General features: G+C 43.6%; 1 protein-coding gene across 4 annotated transcripts in view; it reads left to right on the top strand.

Annotated features, from left to right (window-relative positions):
• Positions 1-27,783, top strand: part of ITPR3 (inositol 1,4,5-trisphosphate receptor type 3) — a 150,007-nt gene that overhangs the window by 59,445 nt on the left and 62,779 nt on the right. For 3 of the 4 annotated variants that reach the window (XM_061632412.1, XM_061632411.1, XM_061632414.1), the window contains exons 3-10: positions 7,854-7,975; positions 15,760-15,846; positions 17,333-17,491; positions 18,700-18,798; positions 18,945-19,028; positions 21,416-21,562; positions 22,428-22,523; positions 24,511-24,555. In XM_061632412.1, the coding sequence (XP_061488396.1) occupies positions 7,854-7,975; positions 15,760-15,846; positions 17,333-17,491; positions 18,700-18,798; positions 18,945-19,028; positions 21,416-21,562; positions 22,428-22,523; positions 24,511-24,555 (839 nt within the window). Of the gene's footprint in view, positions 1-7,853; positions 7,976-15,759; positions 15,847-17,332; positions 17,492-18,699; positions 18,799-18,944; positions 19,029-19,573; positions 19,711-21,415; positions 21,563-22,427; positions 22,524-24,510; positions 24,556-27,783 lie in introns of those variants that run through there. The other variant, XM_061632413.1, reaches the window with a different exon arrangement.

Raw genomic sequence — 27,783 nt, 5'->3', positions numbered from 1 at the left:
GAGGGTGTCTTACCGGAGGTAGCAGCAGTGGCGTCACTAGTGGGAGTGCGGGGGGGTGCAGACCTCTGGTGCGTGCCCTCCCAGGGGCATGGACGAGGTGGCTGGGCCCCTGGGAGGATGCGCGCCAGAGGGGAACCCAGCCGCAGAAGGCCTGGGAACGCCGGTGCGCCTCCCTCGCCCCGCCGACGCTGCTCCCACTCCCGCTCTCGTCCACCCGCCCACCTTCGAGGAGGAGTCGGTGCAGCCTTGTTGAGCAATGGCACGGGGTGGGGTGGCTCTGGGTGTAACCCCCCTCATGGTGACACCCGGGTGCGGGCCGCACCCTCCGCACCCCGGTAGGGACGCCCCTGGGTAGCAGCAAACTGGAAGTTCCGCACATCCTAGTAGGACCCATGCAAATGTCGCTTAAGCCTTTTCTGTGGGTCTCTGTTTCATTGCAAATGATGCAGATTGATGGAAATGGCTCCTAAAGATTTATTGAACATGTCTGTTTATAGAAAAGCAGACTTCTTAAATGCACACCTCTTGGGAAACAGGTTTAATGTTGCACATGTTTAAAAAAGTCATGTTGGCAGCAGCGCTTAGAATCCAGCTAAAAATGCATAGTTCAGCTAGCCAACAGAAGCTTCTGATCACAGCTTGGCTGTTTCTGCTCCCTCTCTTTCTGTGGTTTCCCCTGAGGCTATTTCAGCAAGGCAGAGCTCTATGTCTGGACATGTTAGGAAAAGCAGGGAAGGTGTACAAATCTTGTACTCTGTCAGAGAGATGGCAAATGTTTTAGATTTTTTAAAAAAAAATGTGGGTGGATATAACAGATAATCTAATTGCAGAGCATGGTGTTCCCTATCCTTGCACATGTGCACCAGTGAGGACACAGCAACAGCATGGTTGGTTTTGTTCATAATTTACAGTCAGTTGTTCAGCACCTAGCAAGATCAATAGGAGGCAGAAACCATTTTAGTAATGTATTCACACCTCCATTCTGGCTCTGGTGTTCAGTACTTAGGGAAAGTTAAGTAATTGAATTGCTGGTGCAGTTAAACCCTGACGTGACTCGCTTGAAAGCACACACATATTCCTTTAATGATTTTGACAAGAGGCAAGGAGAGGAATGATCTTGAACTGAATGACATTGTCCATCCCTGGCAATGCTAGTGCATTGCTGTGCAACCTCAAGTTCCTTATTTTCTTCCTTTATTCTCTGGGTTAACCCTAACTAGGAGTGGGGGAGAAATTTGATTCGGTTCATATTTAAAGGCAAATATACCTAATTTGCACTTTCCAAAACAATTCACGAACAGAAACACAGCCATCCATTGAAATTCACATTTCTCTGAATTTTGCAATGCAGTTTTCCAGCCAAGAAAGGTTTTTAAAAATGCATATGCTTCGGTAAGGTGTGCATAAAAATGCATATATTTGTGAAAATAACATTCAAAATGCATATTAGGGGGAAAATGCAGAAATGTGTATAAATGTGTATATTAGGCAAAATTGCAATCAAAAATATATTAGGAGAAATCTGCACTAAAATGCTGATGAATTTTTATGAGGACTAAAAAAATAATAATTGCAAACCAATGTGGTGAACTGAACTGAAGATCAGAGAAATGAGAAATGAAATGGACAGATTTACCCTTCCTTAATCCTAACAATTCTTTATTTAAACTTAGGGCTTTGGTGTGGTGGGGGTGCGTGGAAGCTTTCCATGTAAGAATTTTGGAACTTTTGACACAACCCTTATTCTTGCCTGGCAATCATCAGTCACAGCATCAAACAAGGTTGCAGAGATATATGAGCTCCCAGCTTTTTTTCAGGTGGCTGGGAGGAGGAAGGCAAAGGAAGGGGAGAAAATGTACACAAAAATTAAAAATTGGCCTGTTACCCTCCAGGATTGGCAACTGATACCAAATTGGGGCACACCAATTCTGTGCTAGGAGGCATTAAGGATACCACATTTGACATTGAAAAGGGCTCCTGTCCTATGGAGTTCCGTTCTAAAGGCAAAGGGACATGGGGGTGGGTGGCAGGCAGTTCTTGGGTGTGGGACTTGCCAATAGCACAAGCAGTCCTGTGGAGTGAGACATGAAAAATGGCTTTCTTCCAGAACCGGTGAGAACGAAGTCTTGCGCTTGCTTATTCATCACTCTCAGGTGAATAACTGACTGCATGTTTGCCAGCGACTTGGGATGGGATCCAAGAATGGAAATGATTTTCTTCTTGTGTCTGAAGTTTCTGTGCTGCTATTTTAGAAGCAATTAGAGACATCAAGGACTTTGATTTCACCCACCTGGGACCTTCTTTCCAGGAAACAATTGAAATCAGTACTAGGCCAAAGCTAGTGTTTCCAGGGTAGGGCAAAAATATGTCTCAAAGATTGGATTAATCTTCAAGGGGAGGGAATTTCAGTGCATTTAAAGGACAGAGGTATATTAATTTGTAATACAAGGTCACTAGTTTCCCCACTTTCTTAAAAAAAGGTCACAGAAGGGGCAGCCCTGCCCCACCAGAATCCCCCTGAGAATGACGCAGGAACACAGCTGAGCTACCAGGCTGATAAACTGATGCTAGAAGTGGTGGTCAGGCTATTATTTAATTATTAATTTGTTTACTTTATTTTGTGAATTAATGCAAGAAATCTTTGGTCACCTTATATTTAAAACTAAGACCCTCCCCCTTTCTTAAAATTCACCCACCTGCCAAAGTCTTCAAATATCCTCCCCAGTCTTGAGACAACTGGCCCCATGAAAATGGGACGGGAACAAGTCATTTAGCTTTCATGAAGTAACAGCCACCAGAGGTGCAAATGGTCCTGGGCTTTTGATTGGGCCTTGCTTTCTCATCAGACATCATGAAGTAGGGCAGAGGTAGCCAGCATGGAGCCTTCCAGATACTGTTGGACATCAGCTCCCAGCATCCCTTACTATTGGCCCTGCTGGCTGGGACTGATGGGAGACAGTCCAACAACATGTTGAGGGCATCATTCTGGCTACCCCTGAAGTGAGGTATTTTTGCTTGCTTGTACAGCATTCAGATAGGGAGAGGAAAGTGAGAGATGTATTGTTCCTGCTTGCTCTGAGGTGCTGGGAGGTTTGTGCATCGAGCAAGGGGAAGGAAGGAAACATGCTGGAATGGGGAGGTTTCTCTGAAATTCCATGGGGTTTTATTTATTTAGTAGATTTGTATGCCGCTTTTCATCACCAAGTGACTGTGATGTTCCTGTATTAATGTAAATATGGTAAGTGCTGTTTGTATAGAAGATACATGGTAAGTGGAATGAAAGAGGAGGGGGGAGTAGATGAGCAGTAGAATGCTGGATGATTGGCTGAGCGTTTGAATGGCTGAGAGTATAAATGGAAGAATGACAGTTGAATCTGGGAGGTGTTTGAGAGGTGTTTGAGAGGTGTTTGGAGGTGTTGTGGGTTGTTTTGAAGGTGTTTGGAGGTGGCGAATGTGATTGGAGGTGTTGGTGGGTTGTTTTGAAGGTGTTTGGAGGTGGCGAATGTGATTGGAGGTGTTGGTGGGTTGTTTTGGTGGTGTTTGGAGGTGGGTGTTAGGTGGTGGATGTCAGGAGAGTGTGGAGAAAGAGGGAGTGGGAGTTCTAGTTAATGATAAGTCAAGTATCACAGGAATAGATGAAACCATATGCTTAAGTACCATTAGAAAAGTAATCTTGTTATTTCTGTTATTTAATAAATACTATTTTGGTTTACCGAAGGCCTGATCCTTGGCTGGGGTTTCACAGACCAGAAGGGAGGGTAAGGTAATTTCCAAGGCTGAAGGGCAACAGTAACAAATGGTGGCAGCGGTGAAGAGGAGAATAATAACATTACAAGTATCCAGAGCAACCCCGAGTTATATGAGTTATCTACATTGATACAAGGGGGTTGGGAACAGCATAAGCACGGAGTCACAAAAGTAACCAGACAGAGAGAGGCTCAGTCAAAGTCTCTGGGAACATTGGTTATAGAACGTGACTGGTGGTGCTGCCTAGCAGGGGGATCTAGTGAGATCTGTGCTAGAGCAGAGAGAGAAACCATAAATAAGGACAGTCCGGACTGGTGGAGTCCCTGGTGGTGCCTAGTGAAAGGCAGTAGCCACAAGCAGGTAGGAACCTGACAGGGAGAGCCAGGGAAGGGCGTCACAGGTGGTGGCTGTAGCGATGGGATATGGACAAAAGAGAGTCCCTAACAGTGGTGTGGCAAACAGAAATAACAAATAAAGATTATTTGTGAGAGTGACTGGCAAAGAGTGTGTGGCAAAGAGTGAGTGAACTCCAACACCATGGCTGAATATATAAAGATGAAAAGAGAGGAGCTGGTGGAGAAGTGCATAACATTCAATTTACCTCACGAGGGTAAAGGAGTAGATGAATTGCGGGTAGCACTAATAGCATTTACAACTGTCCAGCAAAAACAACCTGTCAGGGAAGAGACCCCAGAAGGGTATTCAAGCAATCCCGCTTATATAGAGTATTTGAGAGAGAAGTTAAGATGGGAGGCTGAGGAAAAAGACAAGCAGAGGGTCTTTGAAACGGATGAGAAAGACAAGCAGCGGGAGTTGGAAACTGAGAGATTGAGGAGGGAAGCGGATGAGAAAGAAAAGCAGAGGGAGTTGGAATTTGAGAGAATGAGAGTGGACGCTGAAATACAGGTGGAAAAGTTAAAGTTTGAAAGAGAGAAGTTTCATTCTGATGAAACAAGAAAAGACAGAAATGAAACAAAGATAAAGGTTACACCAAAAGATTTTGCAGTGTTTGAGCCTGGACAAGATCCACAGATTTACCTCAGCACTTTTGAAAAGGCAGCTCAAATGTGGGGGCTACCGGAGGATAAATATATGCAATATTTATCAAACCTGATCAAAGGGGAATTGGCAGAGGTATACCAATATTTCCCCTCAGACCATTCCGTCACGTATGCCAAGTTTAAAGAGGCAGTATACAAAAGATTCAGACTGGGACCTGACTATTTTAGAAGGTTATTCCGAAACTGTCAGATCCAGGCAGGGAGGTCTTTTGTTGAACTGGGAGCAAAGCTGATGGATATATTTGGAAAGTGGATGAGCAGTGCCAAAGCTCAGTCAGTGGAAGAGGTGAAAAGCCTCATGATACTGGATCAATTATTCCATCAGTTACCACCAGAAATAAGGCTCCTTGTCAAAGACCATTCCCCTACATCAGTGCAGGAGGCCGCAGAGATGGCGGATCACTTTGCCTCCAATAGAACTGGCTGGGTGGGGAAAACATCAAGAGAGTTTAAACCCAGACCATATAATGGTGGCAGAAAGGATGTAGTACCACAGCGAGTGAGTCCTCCAATAAAATCTGAAGGGCACAGGACACCCCAGAGTGGATCTGTGTACCCTGAAATGGAGGAGAAATTATGCTATAAATGTGGTAGACCGGGGCACCTACGTTTTCAATGTGAGGTTGCCAACCCCATTGGTAATCCTGCTCAGGGAAGGGCAGTGAAAACAGAACCAAAAGAGCTGGAAGTGAAAAAGGTTCAGTTCTGCCAGATAAACTGGACAGAAGTAAAAGACTTGGATTCGAGTCGTAAGAGAGGAAGTGTGTGTTCAAGGGGCAAATTATTGGGCATTGCTTGATACTGGTGCCGCTCAGACGTTACTGAGGCCAGATTTAATAAAATGATTGGGCCTTGCTTTCCACCACAAAATATCATAAAACAAGCTCAAATCTTAAATCAATCTAGTCTGCAAAAGCTAGAGAAAACAATTATACAGTAGAGCCCCATCATTGTATGACCATCCATGTCTCCAAGAGGAGAAAGTTACACCACTGAGGCACCACCAGAGAGAGTGATGTAGCCACCCATCTGGTGCTGGAAGAGTTCTTTCAGGCATTCTAATGAGCGCACAACAGCAGTCATCTTGCTTTATAGTGGCCACCCTGAGAAACCTACTTATAAGCTTCAGTCCTTACTGAAACTGAATGGGCAGTGCCCAAGTCCACTGCCGTGGACTTCTACAGCTAAAGATCTTGCTGGGCCACACCTCTGAGAGCTGCAGGTGGAGACAATTCTGCTGGCAAGAAGGGTGGCTGGCTGGCTGGCTGGCTGGCTGGTAGGCTTGTAGGCAAGGAAGCAACAGGTAGGTGCTCACAGGGTGCAGTAGATGGTTCCCAGAGTCCCTCTGGTTATATTCAGTTAGGAGCATTGGTAGATCCTTAAACGGCTTGTGGCACACGTCCATGGCACAAATTTGCATGACAGGTGCATATGTTAATTTCTATGTATAGATGCAAATTTAGGCCAATGTTCAGAGGAAAAACCATTCTGTAGGCAAATTTTTTTTTTAGTAAAATAAAAAAGGGGGGTAAGGTGCATTAGATTCAGGACCTGGTACAGAAGACCTGGGGTTTGGTCCCCCTAGGGACACTGGCTAAGATGGCTGGGGTTGATGGGAGTTGTAGTCTGACAATATCTGGGGACCCAAAGTTGAAGAACAGTGCTCTGGGCCACACCCTAACAACATCCCTGTATCCAGGGGCTGCATGTGACTCTAGGCATCTTGTGGTGTCTTGTATTTTAGGAACATAGTGCATAGAAAGTTGCTGTACACCTAGTCACTACTCCATCTAACTCAGTCCTGTCTGCATTGACTTGCCATGATTTGAGACTGGGGACATTCCCAGCCCTACCTGGAGTTGCTGGGAATTGAATGAGGAACCTTCTGCATACAAAGCAGATGTTCTACTGCTGAGCTATAGCCCTTCCCTGAGGATTTATAATAAAGAAGAGAATTACCTTTGAGCATGTGCAGTGTTTCTCTCTCACCACTGAATAAATTTATTCTTTATTCAGAAAATGTATAAACTGCTTACTCAAAAACAACACACACTCACACAACAACAGTCCAAGTGGTGTACAGGCCCAGTCATATATAACACATGACTAAACTATACAAACCAATTAAATACAAATATATTAATAAAGCTCACCCTCACACAGGGCCAGTGCCAGACTGCTACCCTCCTGCACACATGCACACGCTTTAATACACCCAGTTGTGCTACTTCTTGCATTGCTGTGTCAATGCACATGCCTACCATCACCCAAGATGGCGGGCATGTGACAATGCAAAAGGTGGCATGACCAGGGGTATTCAGGTGTGTGTTGGCTGTGTGCATGCGTGGGGGTGGTGTCGCCTGGGGGGGGTGGAGCTCCTGCTTCGCAATCTGCGCCATTGTCCAGTTGTGCCCCGTGACTCCATGCTGGCGGGGATCGTGGAGAGGGGGCTCCACCCTTCCAGCCAGTGCCCAACCTGGTTGCCTGCTGCTGCTGGGCCTGCCCCCCATTCCAATGGTAATTCTAACACTATCGGATCCCACTTTATTTACTCTGATAATGTATTACATATCGGGGCAACTGTGTGGAAAAATTATTCTTGCTCCATACTAGAATTTTTCTCTCCTTGCTGAAAAGCTATACATGCCATTACATTTGCAGGAATGGCTATTCCTTTATAAAAGATATATGAGAATCTGTTTTCCTAGCAATTGAAAGCTACAGGAGATTTGGCACTCAAGAAAAATCTGTCTTCCTTTTCTAGCATCTAAAAGCTGTAGTGGGATTTGCATTCTCACATAGCTCTTAGGCATTAGGAGTGAGTGAAAGTACCTTTTAAGCTTGACAAAAGTAGGCAGACTCCCATAGTTAAAAGTTTTTTCTTTTCCTGTATTTTCAGATCTGTTTCATTTATATTTAACACACACGTTAACATTAATTTAAAAAAATCATGTTGGAGAGCAGCATAATAATCATAAGCATTGAAGAATGAATTATGGTTTTAGTACGAGCCCATGCTAACTCCTTGGCTTCTTCTCATTACAGATTGTCTCTTTAGAGTATGTCCCATGAACCGCTACTCCGCCCAGAAGCAGTACTGGAAAGCCAAACAAACAAAGCAAGACAAGGACAAGATTGCTGATGTGGTGCTGTTACAGAAACTTCAGGTACAGCTCCAAAAATGTATTAACCAAGTTTCCTTCTGATCTGGCAAGGCTAGAGAGCAATTACATTGGTCTCTGCTCTAGTGCCTGATGCATCAGCATCATCCTCAGTGGACAAGAAGTGTGATTCCAATGCAATGTTACATGGTCATGTCTGGTGCATCTCTCTCTCTCTCTCTCTCTCTCTCATCTTTACCAAATATTTTTTATACATCACAAGAAAGTGTTGGTTCAGCAAGCAGAATATACTATGCAGGGCACAGGGCCAGTTCGAAAGGGTGGCCAGGTGGAGCACTGGCCTGAGGGCCCCGGAGCTACAAGAGCCCCTGAGGGCCCCCCCGCTCCCCTTCCGTGATCTGCGGCACCATCCGCAGATCGCATGGCAAGAGCTTCCGCCTGCCTGCCATTCCCTTGCCCCACCTACCTGTCTCCTGGCTTTTAGCATTGCCCTTAATGAAGATGGTGGCCATGGCTTCCTAAGGTACTGAAGCCGCTGCCACCATCTTTGTTGATGGCGAAGATACGCGCATGTACCACACATGTGTGCCATCAACAAAAATGACGGCGGAGGCTTCATCCCCTTAGGGAAACCACGGCTGCCATCTTCATTAAGGGCAATGGTAAAAGACAGGAGACAGGTAAGGGGGGTGCATGCACACACACACACACGTGCACACACTGGGGCCCAGGGCAAGCTGATGCCCAAGGGTCCCGGCATGCCTGGAGCTGGCCCTGGCAGGGCATATACTTCTGCACAATAACTGTAGACACTTGTGAAATTTTGAAATATTTTATGGAGTTGGCACTTAATGAAAGTCACTTAGGGAAATGAAGGTGGTTGCATACAGCATGGTGGCAGTATTGGGTCGGCTGGGGTTGACAGAGAGCCTGGTCACGGCAAGGAAAGCAGCAGAAGCAAATTCACAATGTGCTGTGGACCGTCCTGTGCTGCTTTTCTAGGCCGTTATTATAGGAAATGTCTGAGCTGCAAGGTGACCTGGAGGTGGCCACTTGATCCTTTGGGCTGTCTGATAGTTAGGGTTTTTGACTACTTATGATCCCGTTCCCTTGTCATATTCTTTATTGACAGAGTTTTCTGCAGGAATTTTGTGAAGACAAGAATTCAGCTCTAGATAGGACTGTATGTACTGAAAGAAAGAAAGAAAGAAAGAAAGAAAGAAAGAAATCAGTTCCAAAGTAACTCAGATTTAGTGTCGGTAAAAGCTGGGCTCCCTGTAGCTCAGTGGCAGAGCACATGCTTTCCAAGCAAAAGGTCCCAGGTTCAGTCCCTGGCAAAGACCCCTGCCTGAATGCCTGGAGAGCCACTGCCAGTCTTTGTAGAACTAGGAATCCCCAGCCTTTTAGGGCCTGGGGGAACATTTGGAAACCTAATAAATTCTTGTGGGCACCCCAAAATACTTATTTCACAAAAGAAAAACTGACAATGCTCAGAACTCTTTCCCCAAAGCAGGCAAAACAACTGGACCCTCCACAAAATAAAAAGCTTTCTTTTTAAAAATAAAAGTTGAGATCCTCAGGATACTGAATTCTTTACTCAGAACCAATTTCTACATGTGTGCACTATGTGATTGTGAAATGCATACTGGCCTGACAATAGAACGGCTTGCATTTGTATTTCCTGTATTTCCTCCCCCCCCCCATAAGTGGATAATGAGACCCAGCTGTTCCTCTGGTTCCCTGGATCCCAGCCAGTGCCTTTTTTCCACCTTGTATAATGAGGTTATAACAGTAATTCACACCATTGACAATTGTGGTCAGCCTACATGGAGACAAATTGGTAAATTAACATTTGAAATATATTGAAAGAAGATTTTCTGTGTAAGGAGAAGCATGACATTCCTCCATTGTTCCTCTCCTCTCCTAACTTAGGTATTTATGCAACACATTTTTATGCTGTCTCTCAGCTACAGTTTCTGAGGAGTGTCCCCAGCATAACAATAAATAGAAAGACCAAAGCAAAAATGTAAATCCAACACCCAAACAGAAAACCACCAGCAGCAGGGAAAAAAGATCTAAAACAGCACCAGAAAATCAGCCCTGAGAGTCCTCCTTCATTCCTGCTTGTGAGTTTGGAGTGGCTCATGCCATAGGCTACCTTACAGCCTTGTGTGAATGACTTACGACAAACGAAGTCTATTTTTATTTTTCAAGGAACATCCTTCTCCCCCTGGCCAGGTTAGGATGATAACTGTATTTGTATCAGAGGAAATAATTTTCTAAAATAGAAGCAGCCCTGAAAGAAAGAACGGAAATGCAGTCCCAGTTTGTAAGGACAGTCTGAAGTATGTTGCGGTTCTTCTCTCAAATAGTTGAACTTTAGTGGTACTGCCAGAGCAGCACAATCCTGCACATGTGTACTCAGAAGGAAGTCCTATTCAGTTCAACAGGACTTATTTGCAGATAATTGCGTACAGTATTGGACTGCAGCTTCTCAGAATACTGTTTTTTTTAAAAAGTTTTTATTTAGAAAGGCCCTTTTAATTGTTTGGGGGTCGGGTGGATGGGACAGAGATTGAGACAGGTTTTATTGTATCCATGGCTGTTTCTGGATCTCTGCTGGCAGTGTTATTGTTTGCTAATTTATTTGTTTATGACAATATTTATAACCCATTGTCTATCCAACAGATTTATGGTGAGGCTAATCATTAAAATGACAAATCCAGCTACAAACCAGGGGCAAATAATCTTAAAACACAAGCAGAAGTCATTACACAAACTTAAATTGCGAGATTAACAGTTCATTTCTATTGTTTTTTTATTGAACAAGGTTTCAGGAATAAAATTTGGTCATTTTAGATATAAATAAATGAGTACATAAAATCCTCCTCTACCAATCAATGCAGTTTGCAGGCTTCATCTTCTCCTTCTCTTTGGAAGGTCTGGTCCCCCATGGGCTGCTACCGCTTCCCTATGAACTGTGCTCATAGTGTTTCAGCTTCACTCTTGATCCAGTCTTCTGAAACTGGGATCCCTCACCTGCTGATTAGGTTTTCCTTACCACCAAAGTTCTCCCTCCAGCTGTGCTCTTCCTAAGAGCCAGTAATTGTATTTATTTATTTAGCACATGTATTATCACCCTTCCCCAAAAGTCCCAGGGCAGATTACATGCAATAAAACAGTAAAATACAGTATATGGCTAGTAAACAGTTAAAACAGCAATCAACAAATAAAATTATTTGCAGAAAACAAACAACCATTACATGTGGTGAAAAGATAGGCCCTTGTGTTTCTTAAAATCCCCAGTGTTGTAGCTAGGCTTACATCAGACAGCAGGGAGTACCAAAGTTTGGAGGCCAACACCAAGAAGGCACTCTTATGTGCTGCCGTTCCCCAGACCTCCAAGGGTGGTGGAATCACCAACCAAGCTTCTTCTGCACATACTAAATTCTGGGCTGATCTATGAAGAAAGAGATGGTTGTTTGGGTATTTGGGACCCAAGCCATTTAGGACTTTGCATGATGTCCTTGAATTGGGCCCAGAAGTGAATAGGCAACCAGTGCAATTCTCACAGAGCTGTTGTAATCTGAGACCTACCAGCAGCACAGGTTAGCAATCTAGTTGTTGTGTTTTCACTAACTGCAGCTTCCAAGACATCTTCAGGGTAAAGCACACATGCAGCACATGGCAATAATCCAATCTGGAGATTACCAGATCATGGTTTACTGTAGCCAAGTCATCTTGTTTAAGTAATAGCCATAGCTTGTACACCAGCCAAAGTGGGAAATGGGCACTCTGGGTCTCGTGACAATGCTAGATCCAAGATCACCCCCAAACTATAGACCTGCTCTTTCCATGGAAGCACAACCTCATGCAGAACAGGCTGTCTGACCATTTCCCAGACTTGTACACCCAGCACATGTAACACCTGTCGTGTTTAGATTCAGTTTCATTTTATTGGCTCCTATCCAGCCCATTGCCACCTCTAGGCACCTGTCCAAAACCATAACAGCTCTCCTTCATCAGATGCAATGGAGAAATAGTGCATACTGATGACACCTCACTCCAAATCCTCTGATCATATCCCCCAGTGTCTTCATCTGTATGTTGAACAACATGGCTGACAAAATGGAATCTTGTGGGATGCCACAGGTTAAGCCCCATGGCCGGAGCAGTGGACCCCCATTGTCACCAGCCCTGTACGTAGGAGCCGAACCACTGCAAAGCAGTGCCCCAGTCCCCAGCCCTTGGAATTGCTTCAAAAGGATACTGTAGTCCACAGTATCAAAAGCTGCTGAAAGGTCAAGCAGCAGGGGCACTCTCTCCTGTCTCTCTCCCAACAAAAGTCATCAGCCAAGGTGACCAAGGCTGCTTCAGTTCCAAATCCAGGCCTGAAGCCAGACTGAACTAGCTCTACTCTTTGTAACAAAATCATTGTGCCTTTGAAAAGTGCTGCCCCAGGCAACTACAATAATACCAGCCAGAGACCTGTTTTGTTTTGTTTGTTTATTTGGAGTGGAGCTGGGGGTGGGCACAATCTGAGCAGTGTGCAGCAGCACACTTGTTACCAGTGAGCCATAGATTGTCTAACTCTGGCTTACTGTTATGTGCCAGGCAGACCTTATTATGTTTCTGTTAGTCATGGTGTAGAGCAGGAAGCTACAGGTCATCCAAACAATGGAAATGTGCCACATTTTTCATTTCTGAGATTTCAAGAATTCTTTCAAACATTTTTTTTAATAGCCATAAGGGCTAAAAAGTACCTTCAAAAAGCAAGCAAGCCAGAAGTGTCATAGTGCTGAATTTTGCATCCAGTATCTAATTCTATGGAATTAATTCTGTGGAATTGGGAACATCCACAGCCCTGAATACAGACCATTGAACCAATATTGTCTTCATGGGCTATAGGAAGCAAAGACTGTCCTGAACCATAGAGAGGATTTCTGATTATGCCTTGCTGCTCTCATCTGCTGTTGTTCCTGATCCCTTCCTAGGATCAGAGTGGGTCAACCACTCTCACTTTCTGTGCCTTGCATTCCTAGATCCATTTCACTGTCTGCTCCTCCCATACTTTTTGTACTCTGACCAAGCCCAGTAGCCTCAGGAGTTATTTGCTTATTTTTCTTACAGTTCCTTTTGCCGCCCATATTTCTATTGAACTCCAGGCCTATCCCAAACTGTGCGTGCTCAGCTTTCATTTCCTTTGCTGCCAGACTGGAAACCGAGTCAAATATTAATCCAGTGTTTTGGAGAGATTAGGGTTTAATTAAATAAAAGTGCAGTAGCATTTTTAAGGGCTTTGAATTGCCAGTGAAGCATCCTTAAAGAGGCAGCCTCTGCCAAGGTAGATTTGTGGTCAGAGCACCACCTACTTGGAAGATTGTTTGATTCCATTGCTTTGAAGTGACTGACTCATGGCAAATGGACGTACTCTTGCACCATGCAAGCTCTTCTCTCTCCTCCAGGGCAGTATCAGAATCCATCCTCACTGCTTCTTTAGCGGATTAGATACTCATCTGACCATCATTCTTAAGTGAGCTGAGAAGGAAGAAAGAGTTTAACAGACTGCAGGGGAAGGTGCCCTGATAACTTTCCTTGTACCAATTCCATTTGAGCAGCTCAGTTATATGTGAAGTGGGATGAACCTGAACACACAATCTGGGGAGACTACAGACAAATCATACCAATTTAAAATAAAACATTAAAAATAGTTTACAGCAAATAATAATCAGAAGAAAAGGGTGGGTCCTAAAAATATTCATTTTCAGTTTGAAAGGCCGGGATAAAGAGGTGAGTCTTCAGCATAAAACAGAAACTGTATAGTGAAGGTGCCAGATGCACCTCTGTAGGGAGGGAGCTCCACAACTTAGGGGCTGCCACAGAGAATGCCCTCTCCCAGGCCACCCCCAAGCTTCTGAGGATGGTGGAACTACCACAAGGACCCCCTCTCCTGATCTTAATGCCTGAGAGGGTCTATATGGAAGGAGGTGGTCTTGCAGATGTTTGGGGCCTAAGCCATTTAGGGCTTTAAAGACTAACATGAGCCCCTTGAGCTAGTGTCAAGGATTGGCATGCTTGGGCATCTACTGAAGCCTCACTCCCTAGCAGGGGGCTCACTGAGGAGTATCACCTGGGCCTGCTCCTCCTCTTCACCACTGCAGCCTGCTTGCTTGTTCATCTTCCTCTCACTTTGGCCCTGTCAACAGTGGTGGTGAAAGCAGGAACAGAATATGCTACCGCCTGCTCGTTCAATGGCTCTCTGTGTGAAGAGGAGGAAGAGGAGCGACATCAGCTGGTAATAATGACAGTGAGGAGATAGACTCACTGAGGAAGATGGAGAGTGTCTTTCCCAAGGGCTCACCAACACCTGAAGCCATCACTGAGAGACATATATAAATTCTATTGTTTTTTTTGGAGGGGGGGGATGTGTGTGTTTATTTTGGTAGACATGATACCATACATGATTAAGGAAATAAACTATGAAATGTTTTCATGCTTTATTGAGTCAAAAATTGGAAAGCAATGATCTATTTCCTTTTTTTTAACTAATGTATTATGTTTCAAAGGATTTCTAGTGGCTGATTTATGCAGATATTAATAGTAAGCTAACACCTTATTAGAGAAATCTTAGTAAATTAATGTGCACTCTTATGTATGTGTACTAGGGAGTAAACCCAAATGGAAGTAAGTATTTACTTCAAAGCAGACATAGGGTTGCACTGTAATTGTATGAATCCCAGTTAATTAGATGAATCTGTATGGATCTGCCTAATAATAAAACAATTGTTGTGATGAAAAAATGCTCTCCTTGTTTTCAGATGATTGACACATGTTAATAATGTCACAGAGCCTATATATACATAAGATGCACATCTTTGGCTTTGTATCTCTGATTTAGGATTCTGTATTCAGTGTATCCCGATTGCAATTGCAGAAGGCTAAAATTGTGCAACACAACAAATCTAAATTCTATATCAAGGAATTGTAATTGTTTTCCAAGAAATATTTTTCTAAGAAGAATATTATACAAAAATATGTTATGTAATAAATTATGGCATTCCATAGATTTGCTTTGTTGGTATGTTTTGTTTGAACACGGCACCTTTTTTTTTTTAAAATAAAATCAGAATACTATGAGAAAGGACTAGAATGGGAAACGGCTGCTGAGGAAGAGGAAGCGAACTAGTGGAAAACAGGCATAGGACAGGATGAAATGGTGCAGACAGAAACTCCGTAAGGTGTAGAGTTCCAGGCCATTCCCAGGATTGCTGGCCAAAGTCTTCTAAGCTTTACCATTTATCGTCCACAGAATGTTGCTGAAATCCTGAGAATTAGAAAACAGGATTTTGTTTGATAACAGTTGTGATTCTTTGGAGGGCAGTTCTGTACTAGAATGCAGATTCTGTACAGAGTGGGGTGTGTGCAGACTTGGCTGAACAATCTGGGGCACAGAGAAAGTTTGCTCCTTGAATTATGTTGGTTTATGGGGCTGTCCAGGATCTGCCAGAAGGCCACTTTCAGAAAGGTGATGGACCAAGACTTCACTTCTCCCAAATGGCCTGCAAATCTCATTGATAAACTTGCTACTGCCTCTGGACTATTTTTTTCTTCTGCGTTGGCAGTTGGCAGGAGCAGGCATCCTTCCTCATCAGACCTGGTTGCTGATATCTAATTTATGGGATTCACACATGGAAGCCTTTTTCAGTGCATGCGTATATCACCCTCAGCTAGATCAGAGAAACTCCTGGCCTTCCTCTGTCAAGTATTCTCTTCCTCTTTTGCAATTTATGGCTTGGATTCATTCTGCTGTGGTCTGTGTTTCTGTACAGCATGCAGCCCAGATGGAGCAGAAGCAGAATGAAACAGAGAATAAGAAGGTGCATGGGGATGTGGTGAAGTATGGAAGTGTCATACAGGTATGGAGTATTGTCTTTCTGTTCCTACTCTTAGTGCTGGAGAAGGAGCAGGAAAGGGCAGTGAAAATGGCCAGGGGAAGCTGGAACTACTCCGTTACAAGGAAAGGTTGCAGCGTTTGGGGCTTTTGAGTTTAGAAAAAAAGACAAGTAAGGAGGAGCATGACAGAGGTGTATAAAAGCACATATGATGTGGAGAAAAGGTGGATAGAGAGAAGTTTTTCTCCCTCTCACACAATATTAGCACTTGGGGCTATCCAATGAAGCTGAATATTGGAAGATTCAGGAAGGGCGAAAGAAGGTACTCCTTCACACAGTTAAATAATGGAAGTTGCTTCCATAAGATGTGGTGATGACCATCAATGTAGATGACTTTAAAAGGAGATTAGATGACTTCATGGAGGATGAGGCTATCAACTAGTGATGATGGCTGGCTATATGCTACCTCCAGGATCAGAAGCAGCATGCCTCTGAATGCGAGTTGCTGAGAAACAACAGTGGAAGAGAGCAATTGCCCTCATGTCCTGCCTTTGGGCTTCCCATTGGCATCTGATTGGCTAAGGCCTTTGGTTTTATCTAGCAGGGCTCTTCTTGTTATAGTTCTGAACCTACACTTTAGCTTAGGATTTGTGACTAATCCTAATGCCTGTGTATTAGAAGGTGTGGTTAGAATGCCACAGGGACGCCAGTGCATGGAGAGCTACCTGTCAGTCATCTTCCACCCTCCCTTACCTTATTGACAAGGCACAGGTATTAAGCAGGAGTGGAAGACTCAGTAGTTCACTAGAGTCTAGCTCATTTAATCTTGGTCAAAGCTGCTCTAAGGCATGGAGTTTAATTTCCATCTTTAGGCTAGGGCTGATGCAAGATACTTTGGTGCCTCAGGAGGAATGTCTAAATGATGTTTTTCTCCTGCGCACCCTGCCATATAGTAAAACAAGTCATTAAATAGTTGGCACTTAGTTACCATTTAATGGTGGTCCAAACCTGCCCTGAGGTGACCCAGTGAAAGGACCATCTGCAGCATTAATAGCTGTATCATCAAGTGGATCAAATTCCACAGCCAGAGCGTTCATATCACCTCACTCAAAATACTTTCAACAGAGGGATGTGGCTTCAGGTTAGTGGTTAGATCTATAAATCAAACTGAAGTCAAAGGATTGTTCTTGCTTTCAATTGGATATCCCTGTTTACCACCTGGAGTTTAGCTTTGTGTTAGGTGATGGCTCCATCTCAGCTTTGTGATGTTGATTAGAGGAGCTTTGGGATGAAGCAGTAAGTACAGTCAAATTGGGGTGCAGGGCAGGGCAGAAATGTAGAGCCAAGGTTAGGTTGCAGAGTATCTACCATAATGAAGAAATGCTGTTTAAAGACACCCTTCTCTTTACTGAGACTGCTCAGCCTACTAGAAGCTATGTTTCTCTCCAGCTCTCTGTGTATTAACACACGGTTCTAGTTAGGAACTGCCCTGCACTGTTTGGTTTTCCAGCTTCTCCACATGAAGAGTAACAAATACCTGACTGTTAACAAGCGCCTCCCTGCCCTATTGGAGAAGAATGCCATGAGGGTGACACTCGATGCCACAGGCAATGAAGGCTCCTGGCTTTTCATTCAACCATTTTGGAAACTGAGGAGCAATGGAGATAATGTGAGTATGTGGCCAGAAGGCAGGAAATGATACAATTTGACTCCTCCCAGTATTCCGTTGTAAGCTTTAAGCCAGGGATAGACAATGTGGTGCTTTTCTGATGTTGCCAGACCACAACTCCCATCATCCCTGACCATTGTCCATCCTGCCTGGAGTCCAACAACATCTGGAGGTCACCATGTTTACTACTCCTGCTTTAAACTGTAGATCTATAATGGCTTTACAAGCTGGGATTATGTTGGGATTGTCAGTCCCAATGGAGTGAGTGTCACTTTTAGTCCCAGTGGAATGGGTGTCAGATGAGAAATCTCAGAGAGGGACAGCAATTTGACTTGAAACATACAAGGAGTTTGGCGACTGAGCTCCCAGGCTGGATTCTTAGGGTAGAGAGACACTTACTGTTGTGCTGATTCCACTGCATTTCCAGTGCATTTTTAAAAATTCACCTTCAGACAGATTTCACAACTGATTGGTAGACCAACTTATTGCCACACCAGGTGTGGCCAGTGGAAACACTTTGTTGTAGTCAACAGTGGGGAAGGGAGGTGCGTCCAGCTGAGGGCAGAGAAAAACCATTCTGGCTGCTTTTGAAGCGACTAGTGTGCTCACAGCCTTAGTCCCAAACCTAATTTCCTGGACAGAAATATCCACACTTCCTGTACTGAAACTGATTAAAGGAAAGACTGATTTGAGGGCACCGTGTCATGGGATATCAAAGGAGTGCATAATCAGGCAAGTTCACAGACGCTTATTCATTACTCAATGGCTGCAACATCAAATGATGATTTATGTGTGCGTGGAAACAGCTACAGATTGAACTTTCATATCAGCTCATACAAAATGCTTTTTGATTGAGGCAGTTCACATAGTTGCAAGAATTTGAATGGTAAGAGAGCAGCTTAAGAAGTATTGAGTGATATACATGCATATACAAATTAGCCCATCCTCTGAGATTGGACGTGTATTTGCAGTTCAAGTAGCTAAGTAAAGATTTGGCAGGAAATGTGGGATTTGCAGGCTGGAACCCTATACTTACCTGGAAGTAAGCCTCATTGTGCTCATTGGGACTTACTTTTGAGTAGACAAGCATCGGTTTGTGCTGCCAGTTCATCAATCCCCAGCTTTCTTCATGTTCACTGGAGACATTTGAAGGGAACTTTCCATACCTCAAGCCAGTCCTCCTTAACCATTATGACATCCTTCCTCAGGTAGTTGTTGGAGACAAAGTGATTCTGAATCCTGTGAATGCTGGACAGCCACTACATGCCAGCAACTATGAACTTGCTGATAACCCTGGATGCAAAGAGGTACCAGTACTTGGGAGAAGGGAAGTGTTCTGAATATGGGGAATTGAGTATAGTAAATTGCTATTTTGTTTTTTTCTTCTTGTGAGATTTAATTTGGGGCCGGTCATATGTAGCACGTCTCTCCTAATAGTGCTTTGTTTTCTTAGGTGAACTCTGTCAATTGCAACACCAGCTGGAAGATCAACTTGTTTATGCAGTTTCGGGACCACATGGAGGAAGTGCTTAAAGGGGTAATGAGCGTGTGTCTGTCAACCATGAGTAGCTCTGTATGTTTTCTGCTTTTTTCTGCGCAGTTCTTCTGAGTTCTCAAATGGGGCACTTTAATTAACAAATTCCAGTCACCTTTATGCCACTTCCAAAGGATGTTCCTGAGAGACAAAGGAGCAAGGCAGATCTGTGATGGCAATATACATTTAAGAACTAGAACCCGCTGAAAGTTCCAAATACAAATGCATGGGTGTAGACAGTTGGAGTGGTCAGGGAGGCATCTAGAGAGCAATATGGATTCAATGTTGCATTTACTCTTTAAAGAAAATGCTGGTTAATAAACAAGTTTAATAGATGGTTGTTTATTAAGCAATTGACTTAACACGTGTCAGGAGAGTTGATAAAGGCTGATGAGTGAGGCAGTGAAACTATTTAAAGGATGCACAACTGAAAGCATCTAGAAATTTAAACTTGACTTTGGGCCCCTCCTGACTGCTGTTTTTTTGCAGGTGTACTCTGCAACATGTGGTTGACACAATAATAGTGTTGGATATATACTGGACCCGCCACACATCATTCTGCTTTATTAGTTGTTCTGCAATGCCTTCCCCCAGTGATACTACATTATTGCCATCTAGAGGAGACTCTTGCATTATAGTCTGGCAAAAGCAGGACACAAACAAACAACAACCCAGAACATTTATGGTATGAAAAGTTACAGGATTTCAGCAGGAAGTTGTGGGACATGTACTGATTGGAAACAAAACATTAGGACCTTCCCTAAGCTTTTGCAGGTGCAAACAGTACTTAATCATGTACTGCCCTGATACATTCATGAACACAAACAATCATAAATGCACAATAAAAAGGATATCTGGAGGGGCCCTTTGTATGCTGCTAATGGCTGGAAACATTTAATACAAGTTTCTTATATTTATAAAAGGGCCAGTGGATTAAACTCAAAGGAAGATGCCCCAAAGGCAGCAACGTTTCTAAATACTGCAGACGATGAAGCAGTTATAGCTTTAGGCACAATCCTATACCCATCTACTTGGGACTAAGCCCCATTTAACTCATTGGGACTTTTTCTGAGTAGATATATATAGGACTGTGCTGTCAGGATCAGATCAGAAGAATTATAACGTGATAATCCGGATGTTTCAAGGCTACTGTTATCAAAGATAAATGAGACTTGTTAAAGATGAGAAGAACCATTAAAAAGCCAAGTTTATTCTCCAATTGTTGTGATTCAGTCAGATTGCAGGTTTGGGAAAGACCTCTGCTTAACACTTTGGAAAGCTGCTGCCAGTTGGAGTAGGTCAAGAATCAGGAATGCGCCCTCTAGATGTTGTTGGACTCCAACTCCCATCAACCCCAGCCAGCATATCCAATGGTTGAAGATGATGGAAGTTATAGTCCAACAACATCTGGAGGGCCACAGATTATCTATACCTGGAGCAGGCAATGCTGGGCTAGATGGATCAATAGTTTGACTCAATAAAAGGCAGCTGCTTGTATCTAAATGATTTACTAATAATCTTTAGCATTCACTGTAGGAATGTGAAAAAATTCTTCCCTTCTTCTGGAAGGTTCCAAGTTTGCAATGCTATTTCATTCTGCAGCTATCCACTCTTCAAACAAATTTAACTTATTGTTAACAAACATCACATAACAAAAATCTACACAATCATTTGCAATTAAACTGCCACAAGATGAAGATAGCAAAGGTAGAATGGTACAATAAGGCTCAAATGTTTGAAATAGGATCAAAGCCATCGTAGTGACTAAGAAACTGAAGCTACACCAGACTTAAGTCTTTAATATAGAAACTGGCCAACTTTCATTGCCTGCATTTTCATGCAACACTAAAAGACAGTTTAGTGTTATGTGGATGAACCTCCAGGAGCCTGAGAGCATTTTGGGGTTACTCCCCTCTCCTTTTCCCACACGGCCAAGGGCAGAACATACGCTGGGTTTAGTTTTGCTTTCAAAGAATCTTGGCTTTGCATTTGTTATGTATGAACCAGGGATCCTAGCTTAAATCAAACAATGGTTAGTCACTAAACACTAAACTAACGCAATTTCAAACTATGGGTTATAAAGCTGGTTTGTTTAACTAATCATTGTTTGTTTTAAACCAGGATCCTTGGTTTGCACGTAATGATAAGTGGAGATATTTTACAGTAAAACTAAACTTGATAGAAATCTTTTTCCTAGTCTTGTGGGAGGAGGAGAAAGGTGGTGGAAGCGTGCAAATCTGATGCTTTGCTTGGGCTTGTTGAGGCTCATCCACATAGAGCTAAACCATGTTTTAGCATTATGCGTAAACCAGGCTGTTATTTCCATGCATTGTCGTTGTCCTAGTTAGCAACTCATAATCCTTGCATGTCTTTCTGTATTTGACTGACAGGGGGATGTAGTCAGGTTGTTTCATGCAGAGCAGGAGAAATTTCTTACTTGTGACGAATACAAGGCCAAGCTGCATGTTTTTCTTCGAACCACCTTGCGACAATCAGCCACATCAGCCACAAGCTCCAATGCACTCTGGGAAGTTGAGGTGAGTGCCAGGCCTAACTGTAGGTTCAGCATGTTTGCAAAAAGGCTACTTCTGGCTTTCCCAGGATTGCTTATGTAATCTGAATGCATTATTACCTTAGCTTACATGGCAGGACTGTATTTTGGTGCTGATATCGCAATTCTTTGTCTCAGTGATGATCAGTAATAGGAAGTGGAATTTCCATGGAAGGTGGCCTTGCATTCTGAGTTGTTTTAAACAATGAAAATGAGGGATTAATTGTGCTTACAAGTGCTCAGCCTTGGCATTTATTTTCAGTGCTGGGATCAACCCTGGAACATAGCCATCTCTTAATTTTTAGAAATTAAGTGCTGCATTGATGTAAAGTTTCTCAGCTTACAAATCCTAAATCCAAATCAGCTGGTCAAAGATTCACATTGGATTATTCAGCAGACCAGAATATGGTACATAGTTCCCACTGAAGCCTTAGGGGAGTTAGGGAGACCACCTATGCTCTTGGGTGACAATGAGTAGCCTCATCACAGGAGGCAAAACTAGGTAGAAGACTAGAGTGGATTCTAGGTAAATTTATAATAACAGTGCCATCAGACAATACATCAGACAATCATTGTCACAGTTTGCCAAAATAAATCCTGAGCTGTCACCAAATGTGGACATGTCCTATCAGCCCTTATTTAAATCTATGAATTCCTTGTGAAAAAGCCAATCATTGGTAGGGCTTCCATGTGGCATTGGTGACTAATGCTTTAGTAAAGTGGCATGCACAGTCCAGTCACATGGCCTTGAAAAGCTAGAGGATTCAAGCATTCCTGTACGTTGGCCAGTACTTACACAAAAGCAAGAATCAGGCCTATGACCTTTACGACTCGCTGATTTTGCTTTCCAGGTGGTCCATCATGATCCCTGTCGTGGTGGAGCTGGGCACTGGAATGGCTTATACCGCTTCAAGCACCTTGCCACTGGGAACTATCTAGCAGCAGAGGTGAGAGGACCTGAATAAACTATAGCAGTGTTACATGGATGTGCAGGTTGTGATTTAGATTCCCTGGAAAGTTAATGTTTCATGGACGTCAGTGAGACAGGATCTAAAAATCAATTTTCCCCCAAGACTACATTTCTGATCAAACATAAAAACAAGCACTGATTTGGCAAGGGGGATATTGCTTCATGTTGTGGCCATGGTTTTCTTAATTCTTAATTCTTTTTATTAATTATGCTTTTGGGGTGAGGGCAAAGTCTGGTTACTTTTATGGACATAGTATTATTAAAAAAAGAGTCAAGAGAAAAAGAACATGAAAATTTGTATAAAATAGGAAAGGCTTTACTCTCTTTACTGATTGACAATATGTTAAAGCTATATATTCAATCTAATCTTTAAACTAAAACTTGACAATATGTTATGACTGGTTGTTTTATTGGATCCAGGGGGTTGGGTAGGACCCTTGAGCCATACCTATTGCTGTGGCATCAGTTTGAGGCCTCCTTTCCTCTTTCTTTAGCAAAAGAATAACAAAACTTGTAGGATTATAGCTTTCTAGAATTGCTGTTATGGCAAGGGTGGGGAAATGGATCCAAATGGTAGTCCAGATCCTTCTCTTCTCTACCCCCCCATAGGCCACATTTGACAGGTGGGCGGGGATGCCCACCTTCAATCACTTGATGTCGCAATGACATCAGGAAACTTCTTGCCCACACACACTTTGCAAGCCCTGAAACAGCAATTGCAAAGAGCTGTGTGCAGTGCTATGCAGGGTCTTACAAATCAGCTAAGCCAACTACACAGTTGTCATATGATTGCTTTGGGCCCAACGTGGTCTCAACTGCTGGGCCAGCTGTAGGCTAGTACAGCAATCTGCTTGACATACCCTTCTTCCCTGGTCTTTGGGTGCAGCAGGGATGTAGGTACACATTCTTTGAATCTATTTTGTGTGCACTGGTAGAAATGGTTCTTGGGCGATTCTAAGCCCCTCTCAGAGCTCTTCCTTGTTTACAAGCATGGACTGGGGCCATAAACAATACTGCTGCTGGTCTGCACTCTCAATGCCAGGCTGTTCCCAGCAGCAAGTCACCTGTCTTTCCTGCTAGAACAGCTTCTTCTGTTATGAAATCTTTTATCACTTTATAGTTCTTTTCCTTGCTCAACTAGATTTGATTGGTAGGGACAGAGGAGGGATTTTGTTTGTTTGTTCACTTTGAGCCAATATCTGTTCTCCCTTCTAGTGGATTATGCTTGATGTTTAGGCAGCTCTAAAAACGTGGCTTGGCAGGTTGCCACTCACTCAATCGCCTCTTGCCCAAATCTTATTTCCTTGTGCTTTTGGATAGCAGACTGATCCAGCCAAAGTAACTGAAGCTGCTCTGCATTTGTACAGGTGTCTCCAGGAGTTTGAATGTACATCATTATAAACCATGTTCTTCAACCTACCTGTATCAGGATTGTTCCACTGGTTTTGAAATGACCACTCTGTAATATGTGCTTGAAAACTTCAGTTGTAGGCCAGGATCCAGCACCTTTCCTGCATGCAACTAGTTTTTCATGCCTCAGTTGTTATTTTTAAAGACTACTGAGTCAGGAAGAGCACTAGGAAAATATTCATCTTTATATAGTGGCAACAGCATCAATGTCTGGTACAGGATTTTACAGACACACTCAATTTTGTGGAGGGAAGGCTCCGAGCAGTGAAATCTAAGACAGACAAATGCGTCACAAGCAATTACAATTTTGAGCAAAGAAGAAGTTCGTTAGCGAGAATTCACAGATGTTTTCAGCATAACATGCATACAGATGCTACAGGAAAAGGTTGGGACTCCCTAACCACTGGACCACCCTCTTACTCTGGGCTGTTACTGTCATACCATAGATCAATAATTTTGGAAAAGTGGCTTCCTTCTTTGGGAATGTGAAAGGTCAAATCAGTTGGCTCTTGTCTTTTTTTCCTATGTTGATGTTTATTTCTTCAACTTTTCAGGAAAACCCCAGTTACAAAGGAGACACTGGCGAGCCAAAGTCCTCGGTAAGCTGGCAGGTGCATTGGACTTCCTTGCGATGGTTTGGCTGAGGGGTGTGCAGGAGATGACGTTTAGTTTGGGCTTTTTAAAATTCAGTTTTCCATTTTTAAAATTTACTTTTTGTTCTGATCTGCCATGTATGCTGATGGTCTCTGATTCACCCCTTGGTGTCTCCAGGAAGGGTTGGGAAGAGCTCCTGCCTGAAACCCTGGAGAGCTGCTGTCAGTTAGAGTAGACACTACTGAGCTAGATGGGCCCATGACCTGATTCAGTATAAGACAACTTCCTGTGTTCCTTGTGGGACTGAATTAAATGATGCTTGCATTTTTAAGGAGAAGGTCCGTAGCTCAGCAGTAGAGCGTCTGCTTTGCCATGCATCCCTGGTAGGGCTGGGAAAGTTCCCTCTCTGAAACCCTGGAGAGCTGTTGCCTCTCAGTGTTGGCAATACTGAACTGGATGGCCTGACTTGGTGTAATATGGCTTATTATGTTCCTCCTCTGAGACTTTCACATTTCCCAATACTGACTGCTAATTATTCAGTAGTAGCCACAGAAATGACTGACAAACAGCAGGGGGGCCTAGCACATGCGCGCAACCCCCCCCCATTGCTGGCTGCCAGCAGGAGTTAGAGGGCAGGGATCCCATGTCCTAAAAAGCAATGGTGGATAATAGTGCCTGCCAGTCTGTTTGAGGAAAGATTAAAGTTGCATTGAAGAGGATGGTAGGAAAAGAAACAAAATAAATTCCTGTCTGGTCTGAGGGGCAAAGGGCACTTTTTATTGTGACAGTGGCTGGCAATGTGTGGGCATGGGGGCAGTCTCTCTCTCCCGTTCAGGTTGATAGATGCTATGGGAAGGCACCTTGGCCAGTTTCTCTTTCAGGCAGGAAGGATGGCTATGAGACAGACTAGTCTCTTTGCAAGCAGTTTCAGCATGAGGTCACAATGGCGACTGTCAGCTTCAGGCAGGGAGCAGCAGCATGAAGTCACAATGGCTAGTTTCTTATTGCAGCAGGCAGCAGCATCTTGGGGGCAATATTGGTCAGTCTGTCACTGAAGCAGCAGCAGTGTGTGAGCCCAGTGTCGCTCTCTCTCATACATTGGGGCAGACCTAGCCGCTTTCTCAAAGAGGTTGGCATATTGGGGGAAATGTGGGCACAGTCTCTCTCAGCGGCATGTGGGCAGTCATCATACCTCTCTGCCCAACCATTAAAAGACTTCGACTTGCTGTTTGTACCTTGTGGGGTAGCCTGAACCCGAAGAGGGAGAGATATTGGAGCAGATCCCAGGAAGATCGGCAGCGCTCCGGATATGATCGAGTGGGAACTTGCAAAGATAGCCACATCTGGGCACAGACAAACTGGCAGGCTGAAGGAGGATAGAAGAATGGCAGGTCCTGGCATGGCACTCCTGATATAGTAGGGCTTCAGCTTTCAGCTTGTTCAGCCTATGGGGTAGAGAGAGAAAGAGAGAGATCCGACTGTAGTAGGGAACTGATGAAGCACTGAGCCGAGAGTACCCCAGGTATTGCAAGACACCCACTTGTTTCATGTATGTCAGGTGAGAGGGAGGAAGGGAGAGAAAAGATAGCAACTGGTGGGGTCAGGAGCAAAGGAATACAGAGAGGAGAAGAAAGGGGACTGGCAAGGGGAAGCCGGTATCTTGATGGGAGGAATTGGTAACAGAGAGCAGCTCATTCTGGGCTTGGCGGTGTGCCACTCTCACGCACCCCAACAGTGGAAGGTTAATCTCCAGGAACACCAGCTGATAGGGAAGGGAAGGTTAAATGGTGAATAAAAAGCAAAACACCGCCTTGGTCACTCAGAGGAGAAAGGATTGGCCCAAATGTAAAAATGAGAGGGTTTGGAATGGGGTATGATTTGGGAACCAAACGCTGGAAGGAAAAATCCGCCAGGCGCTCTGCACAGAATTATCAGCAGATGGGAACTCAAAGCATTCCCTTTAGTAATAGCCTTTGCTCCAATGCCCCTAACTGGGTACACAACCTATAGTATTATCAAGCAAAATTCTGTGCCACGGTTTCTCTGCATATGTCATAATGCAGCCTGATGTGGCTGAAGTTGTTGTAGAATTTTGCATCACAGCAAGCAGTACTAAAGCTACATTTTGCTTGCGTTATTCATTTATTTTAGACTTTTATAACCTATTTTTCAGGGGGGGGGATCAAGTGACAAAGAAATTACAAAATTTTAAAATTATAATTAAATAACATTAAAATTGCAACAAAAATGAAAACATAGAGAAGAGCAACAGTTGCTGCAATAACTAGAACAAAATTGCCTAAATAAACATGCATTCCTAGTTTGGCTTGCCGTTATCTGCAGACCAGCTGTACCCAAACTTGTTTCCCCACAGACCACTTGAAAACTGCTGAGGGTCTTGGTGAACCACTTAATGATTTTTCTGCCTGTAGTACCAATTGTAATGCACTGTGCTAGATGCGGCATGGTTTTTAATTGTATTTTTGCAGACACTCTGCAGACCACCTGAATGAAGCTTGTGGACCATTGGTGGTCCACAGTTCACAGTATGGGAACCCCTGCTGTAGACCATTTAGAACCCAATCCTAAGCAGAGTTAGGCTTAAACTACATGGTACATTAAGCACTCTTTTAAAAAATGACCAATTAGGCCCTTTGGTGTGCTTGAGCCCATTGAATTAAATGCACCCAACTCTTCAAATGACTGGGCACCATTTCTCTGAGTTTTTAGCCAAGCTTAGGGCTTCAGAGAGTTGCTATGGTGATAGGCCAAGGGTACCAGTGGCGTCACTAGGGTTGGTGTCACCTGGTGCGGTAACTCATGGTGTCACCCCCATGGACCTCCTCCTGTATCAGACCATACAGAATCCTTAGTAATGTTTTTTGTACTAATGTTACTCGTAAATCGTAATTCCCGTATATCACTGAATGTAATGGCAATAGTAGTGACATAAACAACTAACAAAATTAAAATTACACCTTTAAATTACAATATCATACGCACAGCTCAAATTCTTGCTCTTATTACTAATGGGAGTTAATTATCTTGCATATGCCCATAGTAAATTTTCAGATACTTTCAGACCCTCAGCAATTTTCAAGTGGTCTATGTAGAAGAAAGGTTTGGGAACCCCTGGAATAAGACACCTGCTTATGTCCCTATGCTGCTCTCTCCCCTCATTTAGGTGCCTGGGATGAATGTGTGTGGACACACCTCCTTACAATTATGGAAAG

The sequence above is a fragment of the Rhineura floridana genome, chromosome 6, assembly GCF_030035675.1.
Source record: "Rhineura floridana isolate rRhiFlo1 chromosome 6, rRhiFlo1.hap2, whole genome shotgun sequence".
Lineage (NCBI taxonomy): Eukaryota > Metazoa > Chordata > Lepidosauria > Squamata > Rhineuridae > Rhineura > Rhineura floridana.
This window is presented reverse-complemented; position numbering and strand designations above follow the sequence as displayed.